At 43.0% G+C, this 24,545-nt stretch overlaps 1 protein-coding gene across 2 annotated transcripts; it reads right to left on the reverse strand.

Annotated features, from left to right (window-relative positions):
* Window positions 1-897: 897 nt before the first annotated feature.
* LOC132350949 (glutathione S-transferase omega-2-like) lies at window positions 898-23,908 on the reverse strand. Of its 2 annotated transcripts, XM_059900581.1 has the most exons (8): window positions 23,431-23,908; window positions 20,621-20,705; window positions 17,681-17,902; window positions 17,311-17,419; window positions 15,381-15,603; window positions 14,331-14,432; window positions 2,647-2,753; window positions 898-1,200 (listed from the first exon to the last, which is right to left on the reverse strand). In XM_059900581.1, the coding sequence occupies exons 3-8, from the start codon at window positions 17,712-17,714 to the stop codon at window positions 1,041-1,043; spliced, it is 735 nt and encodes a 244-aa protein (XP_059756564.1). In that variant the 5' UTR covers window positions 17,715-17,902; window positions 20,621-20,705; window positions 23,431-23,908; the 3' UTR covers window positions 898-1,040. The 2 variants fall into 2 exon arrangements, with proteins under 2 accessions (XP_059756564.1, XP_059756563.1); XM_059900580.1 differs by lacking the exon at window positions 20,621-20,705.
* Between the last annotated feature and the right edge of the window lie 637 nt (window positions 23,909-24,545).

The following is a 24,545-nucleotide window of genomic DNA, read 5'->3' on the forward strand; positions in this document are numbered from 1 at the left end:
ATAGAACAGAGAAGTATATTTAATATCTTATAATAAACTATAATGGAAAAGAATCTGAAAAAGAATATATACATGTAGAACTGAATCACTTTGCTGTACACCTGAAATGAACACAACACTGTAAACCAACTATACTTCAATTAAAAATAATTTTTTTAAAAAGAGAAGCATTCCCACTGCAAGACAAGCAGCTCCGAAAGCTCTAGGTTTAAAATCTCAACCAAGATGAGTGGAGAGATCAGGGGCTCCTGTGTCTTTGTCATCTTTGTCATCTTTATCACCCACACAGCCCAGGCTTGGTACACAACAGGCAACCAGAGGCATGTGTTGGGATGAATTGAAAGCGTCTGTGACGCAAATCCAACAGAATAACCTTTACCTCTGACTGGGTTTGGGATGTGTGTACTTTTTTAAGGCAGGATGTTGGCTATAGAACATTTTGTGAGCCATCCTGAGCCCTGACAGCACCGGTGATATTCTGACGTCGGTAGTCCAGGGTGATAATGGGTGTTTCATTTCCTGCTTTGGAATTCTTTCAGTCACAGGACCCTTGGTGTCTCCCGGGCCCACGGCCAAAGTTTGAGGGAGAATGAAACTCATGCACACCCACAGGGACTGCAGCTTTCATTTGCCAAATGGAGAGTATTTGGACCTGAAGCATTTTCTTCCCTCTCATCTCTCTCACCAGGAAGTTGTGGAGGGTCCCATCTGTAGTGACAAGCATCAGTGATGGGGCGGCCTTGAACCTCAACATCAGCACCAACAACCTGGAGGTCAAACTGGGTTGATAACCATGGAACTGGGAGGCACACAGGCTCTCAAAATGTCCCTGGACATTAGCACTGAGATTTCTAGAGAATCACTGGACGCTGTGGGCTAGAGGAGCCATACAAATGATTATCAGAAATGATTCTGTCTCCATGTTTATTGGGAACCTCAAAGAAAATGAACAGAGATTGACTGCCCCACCAAAACAAGTGCTGATGCAGAATCACGACATGCTTGGGAATTCTGGGTGGTGAATGTGTAGACTGCAAGGCTCAGCAACTTAGGCCATAGTCAAAGGCATCGGGGTTGTTCTGAAAATAGAGATTCAAGAAGCCGAGGAAGATGTTCTTATCTATGAGCAGAGCACATACTGTGGGGTCCTGCTTCATGGCTGCGATCCAGAGCCGGAGTGCGGGGGTGTGGTTCACACAGCTGCAGAACAGGAGAGAATCGTTAGCACAGCTAAAGGGCAAAGGGGACACGGATCACTTTTTAGACTTACAAGCTACAAGAAATGGATTTACTGGGGCAATAAAGGTATCTCAGTTCCCTTACTATCAACTGAGCACAATCACTTACTGAAGGAAAATCTAAGTCTTGGAATGGCTGTGTGTGCTTTAGAATTGCAAAAGTTGTTGCTTTTAACCCTGCAGTTAAAATGCTTGTGGACTGAGTGCTCTGGGGAAATAAGGTATCTGTGCTTCACTGTTTGCCAACAAAAAGACAACCCACTGAAAGACACATCCTTCTGTCGTTCTCAGATTTTACTTTAGGAGGTTGGAAAAAAATAAAGACAAGTAGTTTCCAAAAACACTTTTTTTGGAAAGCAATGAGTAAAACAATCATTAAACCTGGAAATAATGGAGCTGACTGGGTCCTTTCAAAGACCGATCGGGATGTTTAGGTCTAGGATCTGTAAAGTGACTTGCCCAGGCAATAAACCTGTTAGTGTAAAATCCAGGAGAAGACGTGAGGGTTCCTAATCTGTGGTTCAACACTCTGTTCCCAGAAGAGACAGGTTTTTGTAAAGTTTATGGTGCGACATGGTTTAAAATATCCAAGTTTGTTATATCTTAACTTCCCTAAGTGGGACGCACAGGAGATGCCTCCTGGGTAGACTCAAGTGTGTGCATTATGAAGGAGACGCAGTTCTACCTCGGCAGGACTGGATTCCCAAACACCAGAGTGGCCGGCACCCACCATGCAACCGGCTGGCATGAGAGCAGAGCCAGCACAAGTTCAACCTCTCCTGTGAGCATCGTGGGAACAAAGCACATGCTCTGCCCAGGGCTCCTATGCAGCCTCCCTGAGTCTACCAGGCAATTTCTTCTACTCTAAACATCCCTACACTCCCATGGCGTATGGCTGGCCATTTTGTTTGTTTGTATACCATCAAGCATATATTACTTTAAAAATCATTTATTTTTTGAAGGGTATGCCTATCTGGGGAAAGGTTCCTTGGGGAACTAAGGTGTGAGTAAGGTGTGTGGGGTCCACTGGGTGACGCAGCAGGACCAGGTGGAGGGCCACCAAGGGAGCTGCAGACAAGGCGCCAAAACCCTGTGACTGAGAACCTTCCCTTGCTTCTGCGTTCACCACCGGCCTGTGCTGGGTGGGTGTTGAGGACAGCGGGCTCTGTAGCATGGCACGAGGCTTTCGGACACGGTCTCATCAGCAGAAATATGGGTAAAGTTTGGGTCCACAGTTAGTGGCATAAGAGCACAGATGCATTTTGAACAAGGAAACACATAGTTTAAAACCCGACTGTGTTTCACATTCACATGTGTCACATGTCCAGAGAAGGACAAATGGCACACAGACCATTTCAAGCACTAGGGTGACCCTAGGAATCCACAACCACACAGTTAAATGTCTTACTCAGCTATTCCATATACATCCAGCCGCTCAAACCAGGGCCAAAAGAGGTAATCAATCATGGATATACAGTCTCCACCGAAGAAGATGGTGTTCTGATAGCCAAGAATCTGAAAGTTTAAACAGAGCAAAAGCAAGTTAATTTACCTATATGCTAACGTATTTATAGACACTAAGTACAAATATCAAATTAATTCCCAAAGAAGGAGAACCAAGACTTTGATTCTCCTTCCATTTTGTTAGGTGAATGCGTCTTCCCTTTTCCTGAGGTTTCTCCCACCTCCTTTAGGGTCGGACTCCTGGCCATGCTCAGTCCTGCCCTCCTTTCAACCCTGGGGCATTCGTGCAGCTCATCTGACTGGAGGATTTCGAAGGACAGCCCAGCCCAGCCACTCCTTCTCAGCCTAGAACAGGTTCTTCCCTGTGCTAAGCTTTCCAGGGATGAGCTCAGCCCCTGGAGAGGGGGCCCTGCCCCTGACCATCACTGCCCGTTACTGGGAGGGAGGGGACACATTAGGAACCCCACTTGTTGCAGTTGTGACTCCCATTCTCCAGGGTCCACTTTATCTGTAAAAAAGGGGATACCACAGTCTCCACACATCTTCCTCTTTTGCCTTGTTTCTCAATCAATTCAAAACTAAGGCGGGGAAGAGCAGGGCTATCTAATGGGCTCGCTCAAATCCCAACACTGTCTTTCTATCATATTTTCTTTGCTTATTTGAGCTCTTTGAACTTCACACGTATTGGCCACTCAACACTATCAACTTTTTACATTAAAATAAAATTTCGCATTCCCAAATGGGACAAATCAACTTGGATAGATGAATCATCAAGAAAACAGATAAACTCTTGACAGAGAGATAGCCAAAGACAGTGGCGGGGAAAAGGTACTTGAGAATTTAAAAAGCAACAGTGCTTAGCAGAGGTTTTTGCTGGGCCAGGTCTTCCCATAGAGAAAAGTATGACACCAGTTACCTAGTTAAATCAAGCAAAAGGCTCTCTTTGACCCACAAAAAGCATAATGAACTAAATACTTCCCCGTAGGTATAGATCTAGATTCCTGTGTCCTTTATTTAGATTTCAAACTTTCTATCTCTATCTCTCAGGCTTGATTCTTCGTACTCCAGGACAGCTTGTTGCCTCTATGATGTAGTCTAGGGCTGAAGTTAAGAATGAGTTCTGGGGACTTCCCTGGTAGTGCAGTGGTTAAGAATCTGCCTGCTAATGCAGGGGACACGGGTTCAAGCCCTGGTCCAGGAAGATCCCACATGCCACGGAGCAACTAAGCCCGTGCTCTACAACTACTGAGCCTGTGCTCTAGAGCCCGCGCGCCACAACTATTGAGCCCACATGCCACAACTACTGAAGCCCACGTGCCTAGAGCCGTGCTCTGCAACAAGAGAAGCCAACGCAATGAGAAGCCCGCGCACCACACGAAGAGTAGCCCCGGCTTGCTGCAACTAGAGAAAGCCCATGCACAGCAACGAAGACCCAATGCAGCCAAAAATAAATAAATAAATAAATTTACAAAAAAAAAAAAAGAAAGAATGAGCTCTGGTACCAGCAGACCTGGTCCTACCTTGGGCTCTACCTCTCATTCAACATGGAACCCAGGGCAACTTACCCACCTCCTCCTCCAAGCCTCATTTTTCTCATCTGTATAATGGTGGTAATGTTAGTGCCCTCCTCAGAGGTTATGGTGAGGAGTGACGGAATCATGCATGAATAAACGTGAGCTCTCGTGATAAGAAAGCACAGAGACCCCCCCCCCCAGAGGTTATATCTACAGAAAGCAAATCCTTCCCCAATAGAAAAGATCAATGGGATCCTCCACCTGCCATGCTTCTCAGAGGAGAAAGCAAATCTTGGTGCCCTAAAGTCTATGTTTTCATTACCTCCCAGTATGGCATAGAGGAGACCACCCAGACTAGTGTCCTGAAAGTCTGAAAAAATGTTAGGTGGCATCACTTTGTTCGAAGAAACTCACAGGATGGTACTAAAGTGGAAGAATCTGGCCAATGAAAACTCAAAACAGAGGCTATTTTCAGCCATGTGTAAATAAGTCCTGATTTACAGGGGAAAGGAACAAATTGTTCAGTTTTTATGGATTCCAGAAAGCCCCAAACCTTCTTTATGTTCAGGAACAGATAGTAATCACCCAAACTTTTATCACTGGCTCTGAAACGTATACCTCCAGCTTCTTACTGGCCTTTCATGGCACAAATGAGAACTGAATCTAAACTGATCGACTCTGCAACTTCTATATAACTCTTCTGCTTTACAGAGCAGAGGTACTCTTGAGAAAGTCCTTGTCAAAACAGACCACATATGGACATTTACTAGAACCCATGATGAGTCCTTTGGTAAAGTGATGAGATATTTTGAAAATGAATAACTGCTTAGTAATTGATATTTATTTAGTATATTTTTTCAAGCTTTTCATTTACTCAGAGTAGGAGTATGCCTTTGAATATATACGATCTTATAGATACAATCAATTTTTATATAAACACTCATAAAGCAATTTAAGCCTTATCAAGGTGCTTGGTACAATAAAAAGTCAAGATAAGTATATGGATGAAATGAATGAGGCATCAATTATCCTCTGCCAGCCTCTCCCTCGCCCCTGAAATACATTTACACATTCCCTCAGACTTTCTTTAATCCAAGTGTGACATCAAAATTCCTTGGAGTTCTTGATACAGCTGTAGATTCTTGAGCCCTGCCTCAAACAGGCATTTCTCCACCAGATTTCATATAGAGCAAGTCTAAAAATCCCAATAGAAAAGCAGTCTTCCTATAAACCAGCACAGAGTGCTGGCTCCCCTACAGACACATTGCAGTGACCCAGGAGCACAACCCGGCCAGGCCTCCCTGCAGGTTTATTACCATCTTTAGGATCTTCAATAGGAGAGCTCCCTCCTCTGCAAACCTGAGACTTTCCGGACATGTGAAATGACTTGTCCCCTTAGAATCACAGAACTTCAGTACTGGAAGGGTTACTGGGATTCATCTAGTGTGACTCCCCTTCCATTTTTCCATTTATTTATACCATGCTCATTACACAAAGGATTAGAGCTGCAGTGTACAAAAACGTGTACACTAAAATACTAAATATGAAAAATAATAACTGCTAAGATCAGGGAAAATAAAAGTTAGAACAGAAGGTCAAAATAAGGAAGGAAAATGGTCTCAAGATATCAAGCCAAGGCTCCTGCAGAGTTCTTTAATAAATAAACCTTTGGATTTGACTTGAGTTTCCTGGCAGTTCAAGTGGAGAGGAAAACATGCTGGTGAGCTGATTCTTGTCTCCTGCGTGGAAGCACAAGAGACTCTCGCTTACAGAGGAGGAAACTCCATCCCAGGGAAGTAAGAGGGCTCTCTGGTTAGTGCCAGAGCTGGGACAAAAACACCATTCTCCTAAGTCCCAGACTAGTGTCAACCCTGTGTCATTCAACTTCAAATATGTATGTATGATGACTCTAATCACAGAGGCTTCCCCAAGTCTCTTGTGAATTCTTTGCCTGTTCTTAAAATTTAAGTAGCAGCAAAAAGCTTAAAATCAGCAAACTCTGAAAGCCTCTTTTCCTCTACATCCAAGGACTGGCCCAGCTCTGAGCGTCCCTGTGAGAACTTCCCGCTCAATTTTCCTCTTTCTCAGTCTCTCTGTCAGGGGCTCTGCCAGAGCACCTAACTAACCAAGAGGTGTGACACAATCATGGCAAAAGAGCTTTTCAAAATTCTCTCCTTCTTGTTTCATTCCATGGATAAGAAGGTCTTCAGGCAACTTGACTTAAAATAGTTCTTCTGTGTTCTCAGTTTAAACTAAGTCCCTTGCTTACAGCCAATTAGCTGCTCTGACAATTTTTCAGATACTCAGAAGTAAAATAAACCGACAGTCTCAATGTCCAATGTCTTATCGTTCCTAAGTGTTCTGTCATCAGAAACAGAACAGGAAGCTGTGGCTATACCTCGACCCACTTAGCGGTGCTTATGTTAATATCCAATGTCATTTTAGAAAACTCTGTTTTGAGTTATTCCTGTCACCCACCTGCCACATATAATGATATTGGCCATTCTTAATGTTGAATAGCTTTTCTCATGATGGACTCCCTCACTCTCAGAACTATTGTCCTTGGTATCATCAAGCAAGGCAAGATGGCCTGCTTAGAGAAGACACTTTTCCACCAAGGCCCTAGACATCCCCACAAGGCCATGCATGGCCTGGGGAGGAAACTGAGCCTCTAGCTTCAAGCCCTCAGGTTTCCTTAAAGTGTTAACACATCTTCAATTCAGATTAAGAATTGAGATATTTTAGGGAAAGCCATTTGATGTTCTGGAATAGTAGAAAACTCTATTTTTAAAACTTTTCTGTTCTCCAGTTCACTGAAAAATGACTACAGATCCTTTTCTTGCTTTTAGATGTGACAAGGGATTAGGAGTGAGCATGCAAATCAAGAGGGAGGGACTGCTTGGTGAGACGTGAGTATCGATACTTCCACCCCGAACTTGAAAAGCCTGGAAGGGTCACTCATCTACTGCGAAGGCCTCTTGGGCTCCCCCAGGCGGACGAAAGGAGGTTCGCGCTAGAGCGCACATAGGAGGAAGAAGCGCGCGGGGCTCTCCCTCGTGGCCATCGTGGTGAGGCTCACTGGCCGGGGCTTCCCCGCCAGGAGGTTCAACAAGGAGGAAAAGGAAATCTGCAAAAATTTTTTAAGGAGCAAGATTGTAAAGAGAAGCGAAGCCCAGACTTCCTCAAACCAGGCATTCTAAAAAGCTTCAGTCTACAATCTTGGACTCTCAAGTGCAGCTTCAATAACTGCACTTTAGACCTTGACTTGGCCACCTGCCCTGCACGTGGTCATTTACACCACAGCCGACAAATCCCGGACCTCTAACCAGGACAGCCTGGTGGCTCTCAGTGGGTGCTGCTGTCCTGGCTGGAGGAGGAAGAAAGAGGTTTTTCTTGATGGAAATAGTTCTTAAGAAGCAGACCCGGGACTTCCCTGGTGGCACAGTGGTTAAGAATCTGCCTGCCAACGCAGGGGACACAGGTCCGAGCCCTGGTCTGGGAAGATCCCACATGCCGCGGAGCAACTGAGCCCATGCACCATAACTACTGAGCCCGCGTGCCACAACTACTGAAGCCCGCGTGCCTAGAGCCCATGCTCCGCAACAAGAGAAGCCACCGCAGTGAGAAGCCCGCGCAACGCAATGAAGAGTAGCCCCCACTCGCCACAACTAGAGAAAGCCCCCATGCAGCAACGAAGACCCAGTGCAGCCATAAATAAGTAAGTAAATAAATAATAAATTAAAAAAATGAAATAGCAATTTATTTTTAAAAAAAATGAAGCAGACCCCCCTCCCCCAATAAAATACACAAAGCCACCTGCCGGTACATCAGCAATGCAGGCCCTTAACCAGAAGCAGAAGCAAAGTACTCAACTACAGGGCAGAAATCTTTTAAGTTCATATAAGATAAGGGGGAGATTCTCAAGATTTCAAATTTCAGGTCCCTGCTACACTGACATACTATAGCTGAGGCTGAGCTAACGAAGATGAACTGGTTCCCTTTAAAACAAACCAAGGGTATAGAACAAACGTAGACTATAGATAAAACCACTTCTCTAGAAAGAAGCCTGAGAAGTAGGGTCTGTGCAGAACACGCCCCTCCTGCTGATCACCACTTACAACCTGGAGCTCCCTGTGAAGATTCGGAATGCAACCTGTCAACATTTGGGGGGATCAAAGGACCACCCTGAAAATTCTATCCTGGAATCCTTTTCATGGGCTTAATTCTTTTGTCAAAATATATTTGTAAGATAGTAGGGGGGAAAAGCTAGTCGGGTAAGTCTTGACAAGTCAAATATCTTTAAAGTGATGGGTGGTGGATGAAAATATAAATGAATATCAAATCTCTGAAGCAGGAGAGGATTTCCTATGTATAAAAGTATCAGAAGAAATCACAACAGGAAAGACTTATAGAACAATAATGTTATACTTATATATGTACAAAACAAAGACAAAAAGTTAAAACAAAACCAAAAAATGTGCCTTCAAAACAAGCCAATATCCTTTATATATAAGGAACTCTAAAAAAACAAATCAACAAGGAAAATCAGTACGACCTTGACAAACAGATGGGTAGTAGACCATTTTCATAAATAAAACACGAAGAGATGGAATACTTTGGGGGAAAATCTACCACCTCACTAGCAATCAAAGAAATATACATTAAATCAACAATGAGAAACTACTGTTTCTCAAAACAGGCAAATATCTTTTTAAATGAAATCTCCCAATAGTGAAAAGGGGACGATACAAAGGGCATTTTCCATACACTGAGGGTGGGGGGTATACAGCACATGTCTTGGAGGAAGCAATTTAGCAACATCCAGCTCCAGCCTCTAAAGTGGTCATACCCTTTGATCTGGTAACTCCATTCCTGGAAGTACGGCCTAAGGACATATTTTAAAATAGAGAAAAGGATTTTTATTCAAAGAAGCTGCTGTTCCTGGCAGCATCATTCACAAAGGTAAGCAACTGAAACAAACTAAATAACTCTGAGTGTTGCTGGATAAATAACTATGGCTTATACATATGGCAAATTAAGCAGAATGAAAAGTGATATTTTTCCATCTTTAATAATTACACATCTAATAGAGAAATACATTCTCATTATTTAAAAAAAATTCAAACACAGAAAGCAGTATAAAAGGTAAAGACTCTCCCTTCCTATCCCTGCTTTTAACCACTTTTCTTTCCCACCCCAGTGCTAATCCCCCTTCCCAGTAGTAGTCACCAGTAGGAGTCTGATGTGTGTCTGAAAAATGTCCAGATATTTTTCCAGGCGTTTATTTACATGTGTGTGTATATATATATATATGCGTATATAGTTAAGTTTTGTTTTCTTCTACAAAATTGGATCATATCACTTGTATTACTGTGTAATTCATTTAATATTTCTAGGCAATCTTTTCATCTCAGTACACATGGATCTACCTCATTCTTTTTTTTTTTATAAATTTTTAAAATTCTATTTATTTTATTTTTGGCTGCGTTAGGTCTTTGTTGCTGTGCACGGGCTTTTCTTTAGTTGCAGCGAGCGCAGGCTTCTCATTGCGGTGGCTTCTCTTGTTGCAGAGCACAGGCTCTAGGTGCGCGGGCTTCAGTAGTTGTGGCTCACGGGCTCTAGAGCGCAGGCTCAGTAGTTGTGGCGCATGGCTTTAGTTGCTCCGTGGCATGTGGGATCTTCTTGGACCAGGGCTCGAACCCGTGGCCCCTGCATTGGCAGGCGGATTCTTAACCACTGTGCCACCAGGGAAGCCTTCATTTAACCATTCCCTATCTAATGTACATTAAGGTTTATAATTTTTCACCATAACAAATAAGGCTGCTCTAATAAACACCCTTATACCCATAAATAAGCATTTATAGAGTTTATTAAAATGTGGGAAAAATCCTTATGTCATAATGGTAACCAAGTTCTATATACAGTACAATTTCAACTACATAATAATATACATAAGAAAAGGAGAGAAAAAAATAATAATAGTGGTTGTTTCTGGGTAGTGGGATTATGAATTTCTTTTCTTAGTTTCTATATTTTTCTGTATTTTCCAAACTTTCTGTAATGAACCAGTATTACTTTATAATCAAAGATGAGTAAAATTAATTTTTAAATAACAAGAAGAACTATTATTCTATTGTTTACATGGTGGGAGAAGGTATAGAGGAAGTTTATTAAAAGAAATACAGCATGTATGGAAATATGTATGGAAATATGTTAATATAAATGTTTCAGACATTACATGAAATTTCTAAAAATCAAAAAAAAAAAAAAAAAAAAAAGAAATACAGCAAATATTAGTTTACCTAGAAAGCAGCTGTCAGAATTGGACAATGAATTAAGTTACCAAACTAGCAGCACTAAAACTGCTCAAGTAGCCACGGTGACTAGAAGATAACCAGTTCCCTAGTGTGGAGGAATGGTGATTACAACCAAAAAATGGCACGTAGGTGGACACGCTAAATTAGCTAACAAATCCAAGAGAACTGACAACATATGTCCGAGCCAAAATCTCATACATGAATGTTCACAGCAACACAATTCGTAAGAGCCAAGAAGTGGAAACAACCCAAGTATCCATCAACTGATGCGTGGATAAACAAGATTGGTGTATCCGTACAATGAAATACTACTAAGCCATAAAAAGGAATAAAGGATGAAACTTGAAAACATTACACTAAGTAAAAGAAGCACATGGAAGGCTAACGTTAAATGATTCCATGTATATGAAATGTCCAAAACAGGTAAATCCATAGAGAAAGAAAGTAAATTAGTAGTTGCCTATAACTGGGAGGGTTGGGAAGAGATGGGGAGTGACTGTAATCTGGCTGAATCCTGTCCTTCACTGCACTTGGACTTGATTGGACTACTTCCATAATGAAAATATTTAGAATGAAGGCACTGCCACCCGAAAAAAGAACAGCTGAAAGGTTCTGCCAACATTCCAATCCACAAAGATAAAAGAAAGGTGGGATCAGGTGCTATTTTGAAATGAAAGTCAGCAATAAAGATTAAAAAACTAAAGCTTAAAAAAGTTATGCTGCTGAGATTAATGATTCAGTAAAGACTAGCAAATTGGTTTGAAGACAGAACGTGTGGTTAGAGAAGGGCAGCTCGGCAGTTTTCAAAACTCAGGAAAATATTCAGAACAGGAAAGCAAGTGGGGAGCCTGCTGGTTAGAAAGAAAAACAGCAGTAATGTATCTCAAAGAATTGTAAAAATAACATAGAAAAATATGGTTATATAACAAGCACAATAAGCCTTTAATTTCGATGAAACTTTTTTTAAAGAAAAATTTAAAAGTCAAACAGGGCATCTATTTCAAAAGAAGAAAATGTCAGAGTGTAAGGCTGCAAAAGTTAAACTGAGCCGTTCGCTTGAGGATAATGTGGCAGAAAATTATACATTGGTCTCGAGTTGTTTATCACTCAGAAAGCCCAAGGATATTTAAGATATTTTCAACTCACAGAAAATCCTGATTGTACAAAACCACGGGAAAAAATTGTACACGTCATCTCTATTAATATAGAGGGACCATCTCTATTAGAGTTATTCTGACAAGTTTCAATTTCACTAGAATCTCCTAGAGTCAATATACTGGTATTGAGAGGAATGAATCAAATAATTCAAGCTCAGTGGGCATGTTTCAGATTCTGATAATTGCCTTTGATGTAGTTATAACTCCTGCTAACATGTTAGGGGACAAAAGCTACATTCAAATCTGGTAGAACAATGCTGAATACTGAGTGGTCCTTAAACTAGCCCTGGTTTAGGTAGCTTTCACTGATGCTATTTATTAGATCTGACAGGGTTGTTGGCAAGATTAAATGAGAGGATTATGCAAAGCACCTGTAGCATCATGCCTGGCATAAAAATGCAGGTTCACTTCCCCTGGAAGAACCCAACTAAAGAACTGTGCCTCCGTCGTAATATTATACGCTTCTTTAGCAATCTGTAATTTTCAAAGTTCATCCATCATCCAAACACAGAGTAGGAGGAACACAGTTCAAAAAGTGTTTTTAATTATCTCTGAATTTAAAGGGTTTTGTTTCCCAGCTCCTTTCCCTGGCCCAGCAATGAACTGTAAAAAGGTAACCAGACATTATAAAATCAGTTCAGCTAATCTTTGAAATAAAGACCTTAAACATTCTCTATGGGCAAGAGCTTTCAAACTTCTTTTTGAAAGCAGAGGTCCCCCTCCCTCTCCAAATTCGACCTTATTGGATGTCTTGTTAAATTCAGTGATAAGAGCAGGGCTGGTCTGGCTGAAGCAGGATCTGGAACCACTCACCAGACCTCCCCTACTCAGTGGTCCCTCTGTAGAACCCAGTAACTCTCTGTTTTAAAACACTCCCTCATTCTATAAATGTGGAAACCAAGGCACAGAGAGGACCAGAACCTTGCCAAAGGTTCTGTAATCTAGTAAAGCCAAGTCTAGGATCCAAGAGTCTACCTCATCCTAGTTAGTTGCCTCCTTGGAGTCAAGACCACAGTCTGTGTTCTCAGGACCAAAGGCTGACATTTCTTACACGTGACTATTCATCATCCAGAAATACTGCAACTGTATAAATCTAAGATAGGCAGCTGGAATTGTAAATAAATTGAACTGCTTCCACTTAACAAAGGTCAAATGGAAGCATGTTAGTAATCAGCCTTCCCTTAAGGGGATAAAAATAGCATTCTCTGGCTGCCAAAAGAATTACAACCCACTCATAGGGGGAATTTATCAGTTTCTGGAACAAAGATTAAGGAAGTCAAAGAACCGCCTTCCAGGTTATTCTAGATGTACAGGGTAAGTAGCCCTATTACTGCTGGATTTTTTTTTTTGGCCTCGCCACAGGGCTGGTGGGATCTTAGTTCCCCAACCAGGGATTGAACCCAGGCCCTCAGCAGTGAGAGTGCAGAGTCCTAACCACTGGACCACCAGAGAATTCCCCATTACTGCCAGATTAATGGAGAATCTGGTAACAGTCATTGCTCCTTGCTTACCCATAGACACTTTCCCCTTCTTTCTTTTTTTTTTTTTTTTTTTAATTAATTAATTAATTTATTTATTTTTGGCTGTGTTGGGTCTTCGTTTCTGTGCAAGGGCTTTCTCTAGTTGTGGCAAGCGGGGGCCACTCTTCATCGCGATGCGCGGGCCTCTCACTATCGTGGCCTCTCTTGTTGCGGAGCACAGGCTCCAGACGCGCAGGCTCAGTAGTTGTGGCTCACGGGCCCAGTTGCTCCGCGGCATGTGGGATCTTCCCAGACCAGGGCGCGAACCCGTGTCCCCTGCATTGGCAGGCAGATTCTCAACCACTGCGCCACCAGGGAAGCCCCTCCCCTTCTTTCTTGATTACAGAACTCTGATTTTATGCAGGGTGTTCCCAGCTAAAAGACTAAATTTCCCAGGCTCCCCTGCAGATACTTATGACTCTACAACTAAGTTCTGGCCAATGAGATTTAAGTAGTCATGGGGTAGGACTTTTAGAAAAGCCTTTAAAGTAGTATGGCCTTTTGCCATTTTTTCCTTTCTGTTGTCCTTTCTGTGACCTGGACTTGGATGTGATGGCTGCAGTTCTAGTAGCTATCTTGTTATTTTGAGGATATAAGCCTTGCACCAAAAATAACAAACAGGAAGAGAGAAAAAGCCTCAGTCGCTGGTAACTTCATGAAGAAGGCATCAAAACAGCCCTGTACTACCTTACCTCTGTGTGTGTGCGTGTGTGTGTATGTGTGTGAAAGAATAAATCCTTATAGGACAAATTTACAGTGGTTAGGTCCCTTTTACTAGCAGCCGAACACAATCTCTAAGCAACATAGACCTTGGACTCAGTGGCAGAAGCTAGAGGATCCGTGCAGAGATACTTAAGGAATGTGGTGATTCTGGGAAAGGATGAAATTCATCACATGCCCTCCCTCACTCCTTGCCAGATTTCCAAGAAAAGTTCCAGAGCACGTTAGCAGAGGGCAAGTACCCACAAGTTAAAATCAGATGCCTAGTAGTAACTGAACTTATCAAAGTCTGGCAGGAAAAGAATAAGTCTGTGAAAGTGGAGGGTGCCAGGGTGACCAGGCTGGGGACCTGCATCACTTCTTCCACTGCATCTGGCCAGGAGGGGGGCCCGTTTTGTACCTCTTCCAGGTTGCAGAACTCCTGACGCAGGGCTAGCTTCAGATCAGCGCATCCTCTCCCACATCTCAATGTTACCAGACACTCCTTGGTCAAATGTGGGACCTGATCAGAGGACACAGGTTCTTAGTGGAGAAGTCTGAGGGCTCCTGCTCCGCCTAAAAATGCAGCCAGAGCTTTGTCACTCCAGCTGAACAGGCCAACACCCACATCCAGGCTCCCCAGCTCCCTATGAGGGCCACCTCTGTGGTTTCAGGAATCCACTTGTCACAGCACCCTGGTAAACAAGGTGCTTTAGAGGGGGCTCTCCGGTGCTCCTTACTTGGTCAGCTATTTCCATGCTGTACAATCTTGGGTAGGGCACTTACCCTCTCTAAGCCTCAGTGTTCTCATCTGAGGAATGGAGCAATAATAGTACCCACTTTAAAGGGCAGTGGTGAGGATTAAACGAGTTAACCTTTATAAGGTAGTTAGAACAGTGCTTGGCACGTCACGAGTGCTCAACAGACATCAGCTAGTAATATCATTGAGTTATTTTTGTTTCTTTTCAAAGAGAACTGTCTTAAAATTTCTCCACCATATTCTCTCCCACTATCAACAGGTGCCCCCTTTTCTCTCTTCTACACATTTCCTGGATGCTTGGCACTCTTGTTCCCCATAAAGGACAATCTCCTTCTGTGCATTACCTTTTTCACACCCCTATTTTTTTTTTTTTTAACCTGGGATCTTGGAAATGGTTCCTTTAAAGTATCACCAGTTTTCAATTCTTTCAATATTCCTGTCTCAAGTTACACAGTCATAACTATACCATAACCGTAACTCTTGAGACTGCTAGTTCAAATGGAAAAGTACCTATCGGCTAAGCCTTTAACCTTTAATATCAGAGGTCACAGCTTTACTATAATTCCACACCAGTTATCCTCCTAAGGCACACATATGTATTAAAACATATCGATTTCACCAACGATTTGACTTTTAAAATGGATTGGAGTTTGGGAAAGACATACAAAGTAAAACAGAGTGTAAGTGGCTTTAAACAAAAATTGGATATACCTTATAGAATAGCTCCAATAACATCTTTTGGCGAGCTCGCTCGTAAGAGTCATATGGATACAGCTTCCTTCCAGGATAAGTGTCGTCCAGGTACTCACAAGCAATGACAGATTCATAGATCAGTTGACCTTTGCTGTTCTCCAGGACAGGAATTTGGCCAAAAGGGTGCTTTGTAAAGTACCACTCAGGCTTGTTTCTCAGGTTAATGTTGATAACTTCATGTCTTACAAAGCAAAGGGAAAACAGGACAGAACAAAAATGAAAGGCTTAGGCAGGCAGACACTCATCTTGAAAACAGAAGCAATCAACCTATAAAATTAAAATTTGCAGTAAGTTTTTTTTTTAATTTAGGTTTGTACGAAGAAAAATACATAACAACATCACTGTCTTCATTCCTGCAGTAAGATGTGTTAGATGTTTTCGATGCCTTATCCCATTAGCTCCTCATGATTCCCCAGTGAATCGGGGAATCATGATGAGGAGCAACGGAGGGGAGGCAAAGAAAACATTTAACACAGCCCCTATAAGAAATAAGCCTCCTTGTGGTTCAATCTCCTGCCCAATATCACCCACTAAGAAGTAGCAGAGCCGAGATGGGAGGCCAGGCAGTCTGACTCAGAGCTCACAAGCTTAACCATGGCACCACAGATTTCAGTACATTTTAAAGTTTGAAAGTACAAATCTGATATCTGGAGACATTTTTCGTTTGCCACAACTGGAGGGAGGGGGATTCTACTGCCATCTAACGGGTAGAGGCCAGGGACGCCGTTAGACATCCAGCAGTGCACAGGATAGCTCCTGCCCTCACCAAACACACAGAGCAAAGAACTATCCAGCTCCAAACGTCAACAGTGCCAAGGGTGAGAAACCCTGCCCCAAAGAAGTATTTACATCAGTTCCTAAGCTGCCACTTCATCACTGGGGGTAAAACATCAATTGTTATTTTTCTTAAAAAAAAAAAAAAGTAACCTTAAGGCCAAGTAGAATTGAGCAAGAGGGAAGAACCTGGAAATATAAGCCATAGAAACTCCACAGAGCAGAATTACATAATTTTCTTTAAAACATCTCTGTATTAGTCTCTGCATCTCTTTAACATGAATCCTAAACTCCCGAACTACCGATTCTCCAAGGCCAGAGTCAAGAGGCTGGAGTAATACTTCTCAACACCTTGGCTTTGAGCTGGCTCCATCCAGCCATCCACATTCCAGCAAAGTTGCTCTGCCTTCCAAATCCAGATGTCCTTTGCAGGAGCTCGTCTTGCAAAATTCCTTCTGGACGGGGGTGTACCTATTTATCAGGTGTGTGGGTACCTTCAGGATACCTCTTTGATAGCAGTTCCTTCTATTTCACTGTTTGGAACTATTTGTTCATTCATTCAAAGAATAGTTTTAAGCACCTACTACGTGCCAGGCTCTCTTCTGGCCCACGAATAAGAGAGACAAGTCCGTACCTTCAAGAACTTACATTTGTGTGTGTGTGAGTGTGTGTTTCTATGTGTGTTGGGGGAGGGGGAGAGGCAGTGGAAGTGGGGCTGGGGGATGTAAAGGAGAGACGGATAAACAAATAAGAAAACATTGCAAGCGCAATGAAGAGAACAGAATTGACCTGAAGATGCCTGGGGTGGGGTTTACACTGGATACAGCAGTCAGGGAAGGCCTCGGTAGCCTCCGTGGTGCCTTTCTTCACAAGCTTTAGGGGAGGAAGCAGCTCACCAGAGCCATCATTCAGTTTACTCTGAGTTGTCCTAAAAGTTTCCTGCACAGGCCTGTCTCTGCATTTCAGGACGGCACTGTCAAGAACCTGTCCTTTGCTAACCGTTTATTGACTTTGCCTCAGAAGAAAGGCACAGAGAGCCTCTGAAATTTGAACAGGGCTCCCCAGATATTAGATGTTCCCACACGCCTATGGGCCCCCCCACCCCGCTTCTCACCTGATGCCTTTGGCCCGGAGGACCAGGCGCGTCCTGTGCGCGTAGGGGCAGAACCTCATGCTGTAGAGGCGGATCAGGCCCTCTGGGACAGGCCCTGGGGGGGCGCTCCCTGCGGGCGGAGGGGGATACAGGGAGGCGGATTAGCCCAGAGGGGAGAGGGGCTCACTCGCCTCCCCAGGACCCCAAGAGGGCCGCAGGCCTCCTGTGTCCCAGAGAAGACACCTTTCTTTTGCACGTGGCTTTTGTGCGGAGGAACCCTGTCCCTCCTCGCCACGCTGGTCTGGAGGCCAAGGCCGGCAGCCACCTCACCAGAGCCAACATCCAGCCACGGGGCGCCCCCAGCCTGCGGACAGCTGTCAAGAGGACTCACCTTTCCCCAAGGTCCTGGTCACATCATCAGTCATGCTCTCCTGGCGTCTGCACAGCGACCAACGCTCACAGTCGCGGCCGTGTGGCTTGCTGCCGCCGCTGCAGACTCCAAGGACAGCGGCGCTCCGGCTCTCCCCTCTTGCCCTAAATTCATCTTTGGAGCAACAGGGCAGTGGTGAGGTAGAGGGGGAGTGATCCAGGACGGCAGCTAGGATAATTCAACCTGCAGAGACATAGCCCCAGATTCAGAAGCCGTAGCAGGAGTCGGGAAAGAACAAAAAGCAAAAAACAAAACAACAAAAAACAAAACAACAAAAAACAAACAAAAAACACCTGAAAAGTACCCCTTGCTTTGAACTCATAACATCTTGTGCAGTCTCTTCTCTGCATCAAGAATCCGTGAAGAATGGGCATTTAAACTCCACTTATTTCAAAGGAGTTTAATAAAAATTGACCAGGGTAACGCTAACGTTTTCTTTCCCATTCTAAACCCTCCCTCTTGCGTACCTAAGACAATTGGCCATACCCTGTGTATAATGAGTACTTTATTTTAAAATAAGGTCAAACTTTTTCATGATCTAGCAGATAAGAAGAAAAACGTATTAGTGTTAAGATCTTGCACGACCCTAAAAGTGTCTCCTTAAATTTTGTGTCCTCATTGCCTCACCCTAGTTCTGGCCATATTTATGAGATTTTACCCAAACTATGAAAAACTGGTGATGAACAGAAACAAGATACCTAGAGGCAAAGACAAATTTGTGAGCTCTTTCCAACTCCCATTATAAATTTCAGAGAAGACCCTTTTTAATTACCAAGGACACATTGCGAACAGCCAGCAAATACAGGGGCCACTTCGATAGCACACCCATCTACATGAGATAAAGGAGGTAGCTAGCTTTTGCTCTGACCTTAAGAAGCTGAGATCCTAAAATTTAGCACGTGGAAAGATAATTCTTTTTTTTTTTTTTTTTTTTTTTTAAATTTATTTATTTATTTATTTATGGCTGTGTTGGGTCTTCGTTTATGTGCGAGGACTTTCTCTAGTTGCGGCAAGTGGGGGCCACTCTTCATCGCGGCGCGCGGGCCTCTCACTATCGCGGCCTCTCTTGTTGCGGAGCACAGGCTCCAGACGCGCAGGCTCAGTAGTTGTGGCTCACGGGCCCAGTTGCTACGCGGCATGTGGGATCTTCCCAGACCAGGGCTCGAACCCGTGTCCCCTGCATTGGCAGGCAGATTCTCAACCACTGCGCCACCAGGGAAGCCCAAGATAATTCTTTTAATTTTTACAGGATAGAGCTGAAATGGGAATTGCTTGTAAATGCATTTTATGGGGTTGACAGGTAAAGAAGGAAAGAAAAGTATCACGTTTCACTCACAGTGACTAAATGATTTCCATGGGTTACCTTATTTGATTCCCACAACTACTCAGTCAGCTATTATTATTATTCCTATTTTACAAGTTAGAAAATAATCTCAGAAAAATATGAAATGCCCTGGTGGTCCATTGGTTAGGACTCGGTGCTTCCACTGCGAAGGGCCTGGGTTCTAACCCTGGTCAGGGAACTAGGATCCCACAAGCTGTGCAGCGTGGCCAAAAAGAAAATTATTTGCCCAAAGTGACCAGTTAGTAGGGTTGAAGAACTTTAAAAGTCCGAAGTCTGGCTCATTGACTTGGTCTCTAAAGCTGGCAACAGTGTGTAGAGGAAAGGACATCAATCCCAAAAAAGATATAGTGCATCATAGCTGCTCAACAAATGTTAGCTGAATCTAAATATCTTTTACTAAAATAACAGAACCTAATTATGTAGCTTATGAACGGGCACATTTTTGGTCTCTGGAATTCCAACCTATCCAGAAATTCTTGGCTAACAGTGTTTACATTTTTTTCTGCTGAATAAGAATCTTTGAAAATCTTCAGAATAGTCACTCAACTACATCCTTGGTTAAGTTACTCAGAGTGATTTTATGTAAGATATGGTAAGTTGTCGCTTTCTAAGAACTGGGGAATGGCAAAATGTTTGAATCAATGTCCTCTGGAAAGAAAATGCATATATGCCACCAAGAAACCTGGCATTGGAAAAGACAAATTGGTTCTTGACTTGCCATGCTGGCAGTTTTGCATCTGGAAGACAGAGGAAGTAATAAGATAATTACTCTTCTGGAGCTAATTTTGATCAAAAAGTACAAACTGGAGGGTAAAATAGGAAGAATCAACATAACCATGTCATGTGAGAGCTTCTGGTAGACAAGGAGCTGACTCCTGATCAGACAAATATAACACTCACGTAGAGAAAGTATACTTCAAATAGTTGAGAGAAAATATAAACAGATTCTAAAAGGAAAGGCCGTATGAGGAATGTGAAATTCTCAAAAATCAAAATAAATTATACTAACATGGATTTGGTGCTTTACGTGTATTAACTCATTTAATCTTTAAAATAGTCCTATAAGGGTTGTATTCTTGCCTCAGTAAACTGAGGTTAGCAAGGTTAGGTCACTTGTCAAAAGCCTCACATCTAGTAAGAGGTGCAAAGGGTACTATGAAGCCTGGAAGTTTGACTCCAGGGGCATCACTCCAACCAGGATCTTAATCTATACGAGAGATGGGAAAACTTTTTCTGTAAAGGTCAAGACGGTAAATATTTTAGGCTTCTCAAGCCATCTTGTCTCAACTACTCAACTCTATCCTTGTAGGGTGAAAACAGCCGTAGATAAGATATAAATAAATGGGTGTGGCTGTGTTCCAATAAAACATTACTTATGAACGCTGAATTTGAACTTCATATATATTTTAATAGGCTTTGTTTTTTAGAGACGTTTTAGGTTCACAGCAAAATTTAGCCGAATATATAGAGGTTTCCCACTAACCTCCGACCCCCACACGTGCACAGCCTCCCCGACTATGAGCACCCTGCATCAGGGTGGGAGGGGTATTTCTTACCATTGAGGAGTTCCACGTAATTTTCACATGTCACAAATCATAATTCTTCACTTGATGTTTTTTCCAACCATTCCTAGTTCTTGAACTGTGCAAAAATGAGCAGGGGGCTGGACTTGGCCCACTGGCTTTAGTTTGCCCATCCCTGGTATACACTGACAATGACTGGATTAGCAATAGCCAAGCTAAGGATTCCATTTGTAAAGTAAAAGGTTCCTGGATCCACCTTTCTACCATGCCAGAGGAGAATGTATTTTCATGTTGTGTCTCCTCATTCCCACCTTTTCAAGAAAAGCAACTCCGAGAGTTGGAAAATATTGTTTATTAAAAGTATGGCTGACCCTTAACAACTAAGGGTTTCAGGGTGCTGGTCCGCCACACAGAAGAAAATCCAAGTATAATCTTACAGTCAGCCCTCTGCGTCCGTGGTTATGTACCTGCAGATTCAACCAACTGCGGATCATATAGTACTGCGGTACATATTTAGTGAAAAAAATTCATGTATAAGTGGACCCTTGCAGTTCAAACCCATGTTCTTCAAGGGTCAACTGTATACCTGTATATGGGAAGTCACATTCCGAGATGCAAGTCTATTTGATGTAGTCAGGGGAGAATGGACAAAGGGATGGAAAGTTCTTCCTCTGAATGGAAGCAATATTATGTCAAAGTTCTCACTGGGCACTATATTCAAACCCTGGTTTTGGCACTTAGGCAAGCTATCTAACCTCTTTGACCTTCAACTTCCTCACCTGTAAAATAAGAACACTAAGTACCTACTTGAAGGGTTTTGATGTAGCGAATGAAATTGTTCAGGTGGCCGTCCTCAGTATAGTAAGAGTTTAGTGTACTTCAAAATTAATGATTAATACAAGTGAATAAGGACACATTTTTAATAGCATAGTGCATTCTGATTTTATATCCAAAAAGATAAAGTGCACTGCAATTCGGCTTTGCCAAGCACATTAGAATTAAAATTCAACTCAGAATGCCTATTTCATCAATTACCAGTTTAATACCAATTGAATGGGTTGAATGCTGCAGGCTACCTTTCAGTAATGTGGTTTTTAATCTTACCACTGAACACTATGGTTTCCCTGGAAAGATTTTAATTATGACCTTTAAGCTTAAGCCTATTTCCTCTTTAAAACTCAGTAAGTACCTCTTTGAAATCCTCTTTGCAAATGTTCCTTGTATGTTATATCATGTTTACACCTCTATTATACTGAGTCACTCAAGCAAGAAATAAATGGTAATAAGGCTATATTAAACCTACTCCAAATTGGTTTCCAGCTACCTGAAATATGATCGCATCTGTTTTGAAAATGGGGAGATCTTCAGTCCTGGGTGATGATGACTTAAGCCTTCTAGGAAAACAGTGCCACCACATTAATAATAATCTCTTCACTCTATTTACATGAGTCTCTGTTTTGAGGAGAGGAAGTGGGGTTTGCATTTTGCAATTAAAAAAAAATTTTTTTTGTCATACCAATCTCTGATAGTGGCAGAACCTGGAGGACATTCCTCTTAATATTTCAGAAGCCTAATTTACATGACAGATTGTGTTACTGGGAGTCCCACTATTATTCAGCAAGTTCAAAGAGTTAGGCAAGTGAGGAAAAAGGCTCTTTTTCAAATGGGCCTAGATTTAGGACTTGTTTCAAAGAAGTTAAGATCAGAGAGACTCCTATGTTCTAATGTCTTTGGGACATTAAATAAGATTACTAAAGTTGTCAGTGGGGGAACTTCATCTTCCCACTGGGGAAAGCAGGGTCAAAGGAGACTTTCTTTTTAAGTACCTGATTCTGCTTTCCTGTCCCTATTTTACAGCTTAAGGGATCAAAGAAAAAAAAATTAACAACTTTACATAATAATGCTTGAATAAGCAAAGGCACATTTTCAAGATCCTAAAATAAGCCAAAATTAAACATTTGTAAAATCAAACAAATTTCGATATGTTTGGGTTTCAAAAAGGAACATCAACACTTCCTGTCCTATCCCAGGAACAACAGTGGTGTGTCAAAAGGGTGGCTACAGTCCTCTCTCAGCTCAATCTCTAAAACTTAAAAACTGATGAAAAAAGAGTCTGAGGCAGAGGCATATTTACACGCTTATTTTAAGAATGGTCTGAATGACTGTAAGAGTTCAGGCTGGGTTTGAATCACCTCTTCAGCATTTACTGGTCGACCCTGGACAAATCACAGCAAATTTCTATGCCCTGATGTTCTCATCTGTAATTCAGAGCTAATGGTACCAACACATTGTATGGTCTGGGTTGAAGTAATTCAGACTATAGATGAGAAGCATTTAATACGTAGCAACCGTTAGCTATTATTTTTATTATTTGAATGTTGCAGGGAAGACCCATAGTTCTGACACGACAGAACATTCCTGGGGACCAAATGCCCGTCTGCCAGTGCCCTATAATGTAGCTAAATTAGTGGTGCCCAATGCAGGGCTGACAATTAGTGATATGGGGTCGTCTTTACTTGTCTCCAGTCAAATCAGAAAACGAGAACAATTTAATGACTTTTTTTCCCCCCCTTTAAGTTAAAGGTATTCGCTTTAAAGACCTGTTCCTTACTCTCAGATTATAGCCCTTGCGCTTTTTTTTTCTTTCTTTTGTTTTTTGATGGTAAAATCTCTGATGAAGCTTTGGTGAAGGTAAGTAGTTGAGCTTTCTTTTAAAACGGTTACGCAAAATTAAAAGTTGGCAATCCTATTCTGGGTCCCCAAATTCGTGAAAAATCTCAAAATTCAAAATTGACCTCTAACCCCTCGCCCCTTCAAATGCTACGCAGGCAGCATCAACCCACCCGGCGCAGCAGAAAAGAAAGAGGAGTCCGAAGCAGCTCCAGGCGCACGGCGGACGAAACCGGATGTGGAGCGAAGAGGGCCGCAGAAAGAGGCGGGGCCCAGGCGGAACCCGCCCCCTAGAACGCGATCCTATCCGCCAATTGGCCGCGGCGCCCGGAGCTTCAGCCAATCTTCCAAGCCTTTGGAAGTGCCCCGGACTAGCAGTGCCAAGCTGAGCCAATGGGCGGCCGCGTTACAGGCTCCTGGGTCCCGGAGTCTTGGGTCCCCGCGGGTGTCTGTGGCTGGCCAAAGTGGAAGGCAGGTAGTGGCTGGTCATGGCACCTCAGTCCCCTGGTCTACATCAGACCGAAGTCCGCCCGCAGCCTGCCCCGGGTGGGGCAGGCGGACGGCGGCAGAGATGGGTCCGCCCGGAGCCTGGGCGTTGGTGGCGGCCGAGGTGGGTGGCTGGAGGCCTTTTGTGAAGTCAGCCAATTCTCAGCTGCTTCTCAGGGTGCGGCCCCCAGGTCACCTGCGTCACCATGGGGCGGAGGACTCATTTCAGATGTGAACTCCCCGGCCCACCCTACCGAATCGGAAATCCAGGGGTGAGCCTTAGGTGACTGTTAACGCGCTCTTACGTTTAAGAATAAGTACAGGAAACTAGACTGTACTGGGGCAGGTCGACAGCCCGCCCCCTAGTTCTGATATAAGAGCCCTGTGCTGGGTGTGTTTCCCCAGAACTTTCTGCCAGCGTCTTAAGGCCTCACTTAACCTCAGGACCTTAGTTGAATCATCTGTAGAATGAAATCCAGCCTTATATACTGAATTGATGGAGGTGGTCTTCACAGTATTCAGTTACATATATGGGACACCTTCTGTGTGCCCAGCATAAGATTTGGTAGGAAGGATTTGAAGGAGTTAGTGACTGGAGACTGGGAGAACAAATAGGAGACCACCTAGTCACCTGGCTTTGATGTGACGTGGGTCTGGACTTAAGTGGCAACAACAGTAAGAAGAAAGGTGTAAAACTGAGTCAGTGATGGAAAGGAAAGAATGAGGAATTGAAAGGTTCTTAACTCAGAACCCAGAAGACAAACTTGAAAGGGCATCTCTTGAAATGACAACACAGTATCCA

Source organism: Balaenoptera ricei, chromosome 16, assembly GCF_028023285.1.
Source record: "Balaenoptera ricei isolate mBalRic1 chromosome 16, mBalRic1.hap2, whole genome shotgun sequence".
NCBI lineage: Eukaryota > Metazoa > Chordata > Mammalia > Artiodactyla > Balaenopteridae > Balaenoptera > Balaenoptera ricei.

What these genes read in the sequence shown, in the direction of transcription:
- LOC132350949 (XM_059900580.1), bottom strand. Translation starts at nt 17,714, where the DNA reads ATGACTGATGATGTGACCAGGACCTTGGGGAAAG. An exon ending in GACCAGGACCTTGGGGAAAG is followed by an intron (nt 17,420 to 17,680) that starts GTGAGTCCTCTT and finishes CTCCGCCCGCAG; the next exon opens with GGAGCGCCCCCCCAGGGCCT. An exon ending in AGTTCTGCAACCTGGAAGAG is followed by an intron (nt 2,754 to 14,330) that starts GTACAAAACGGG and finishes TTAAACTTTCAG; the next exon opens with ATTCTTGGCTATCAGAACAC.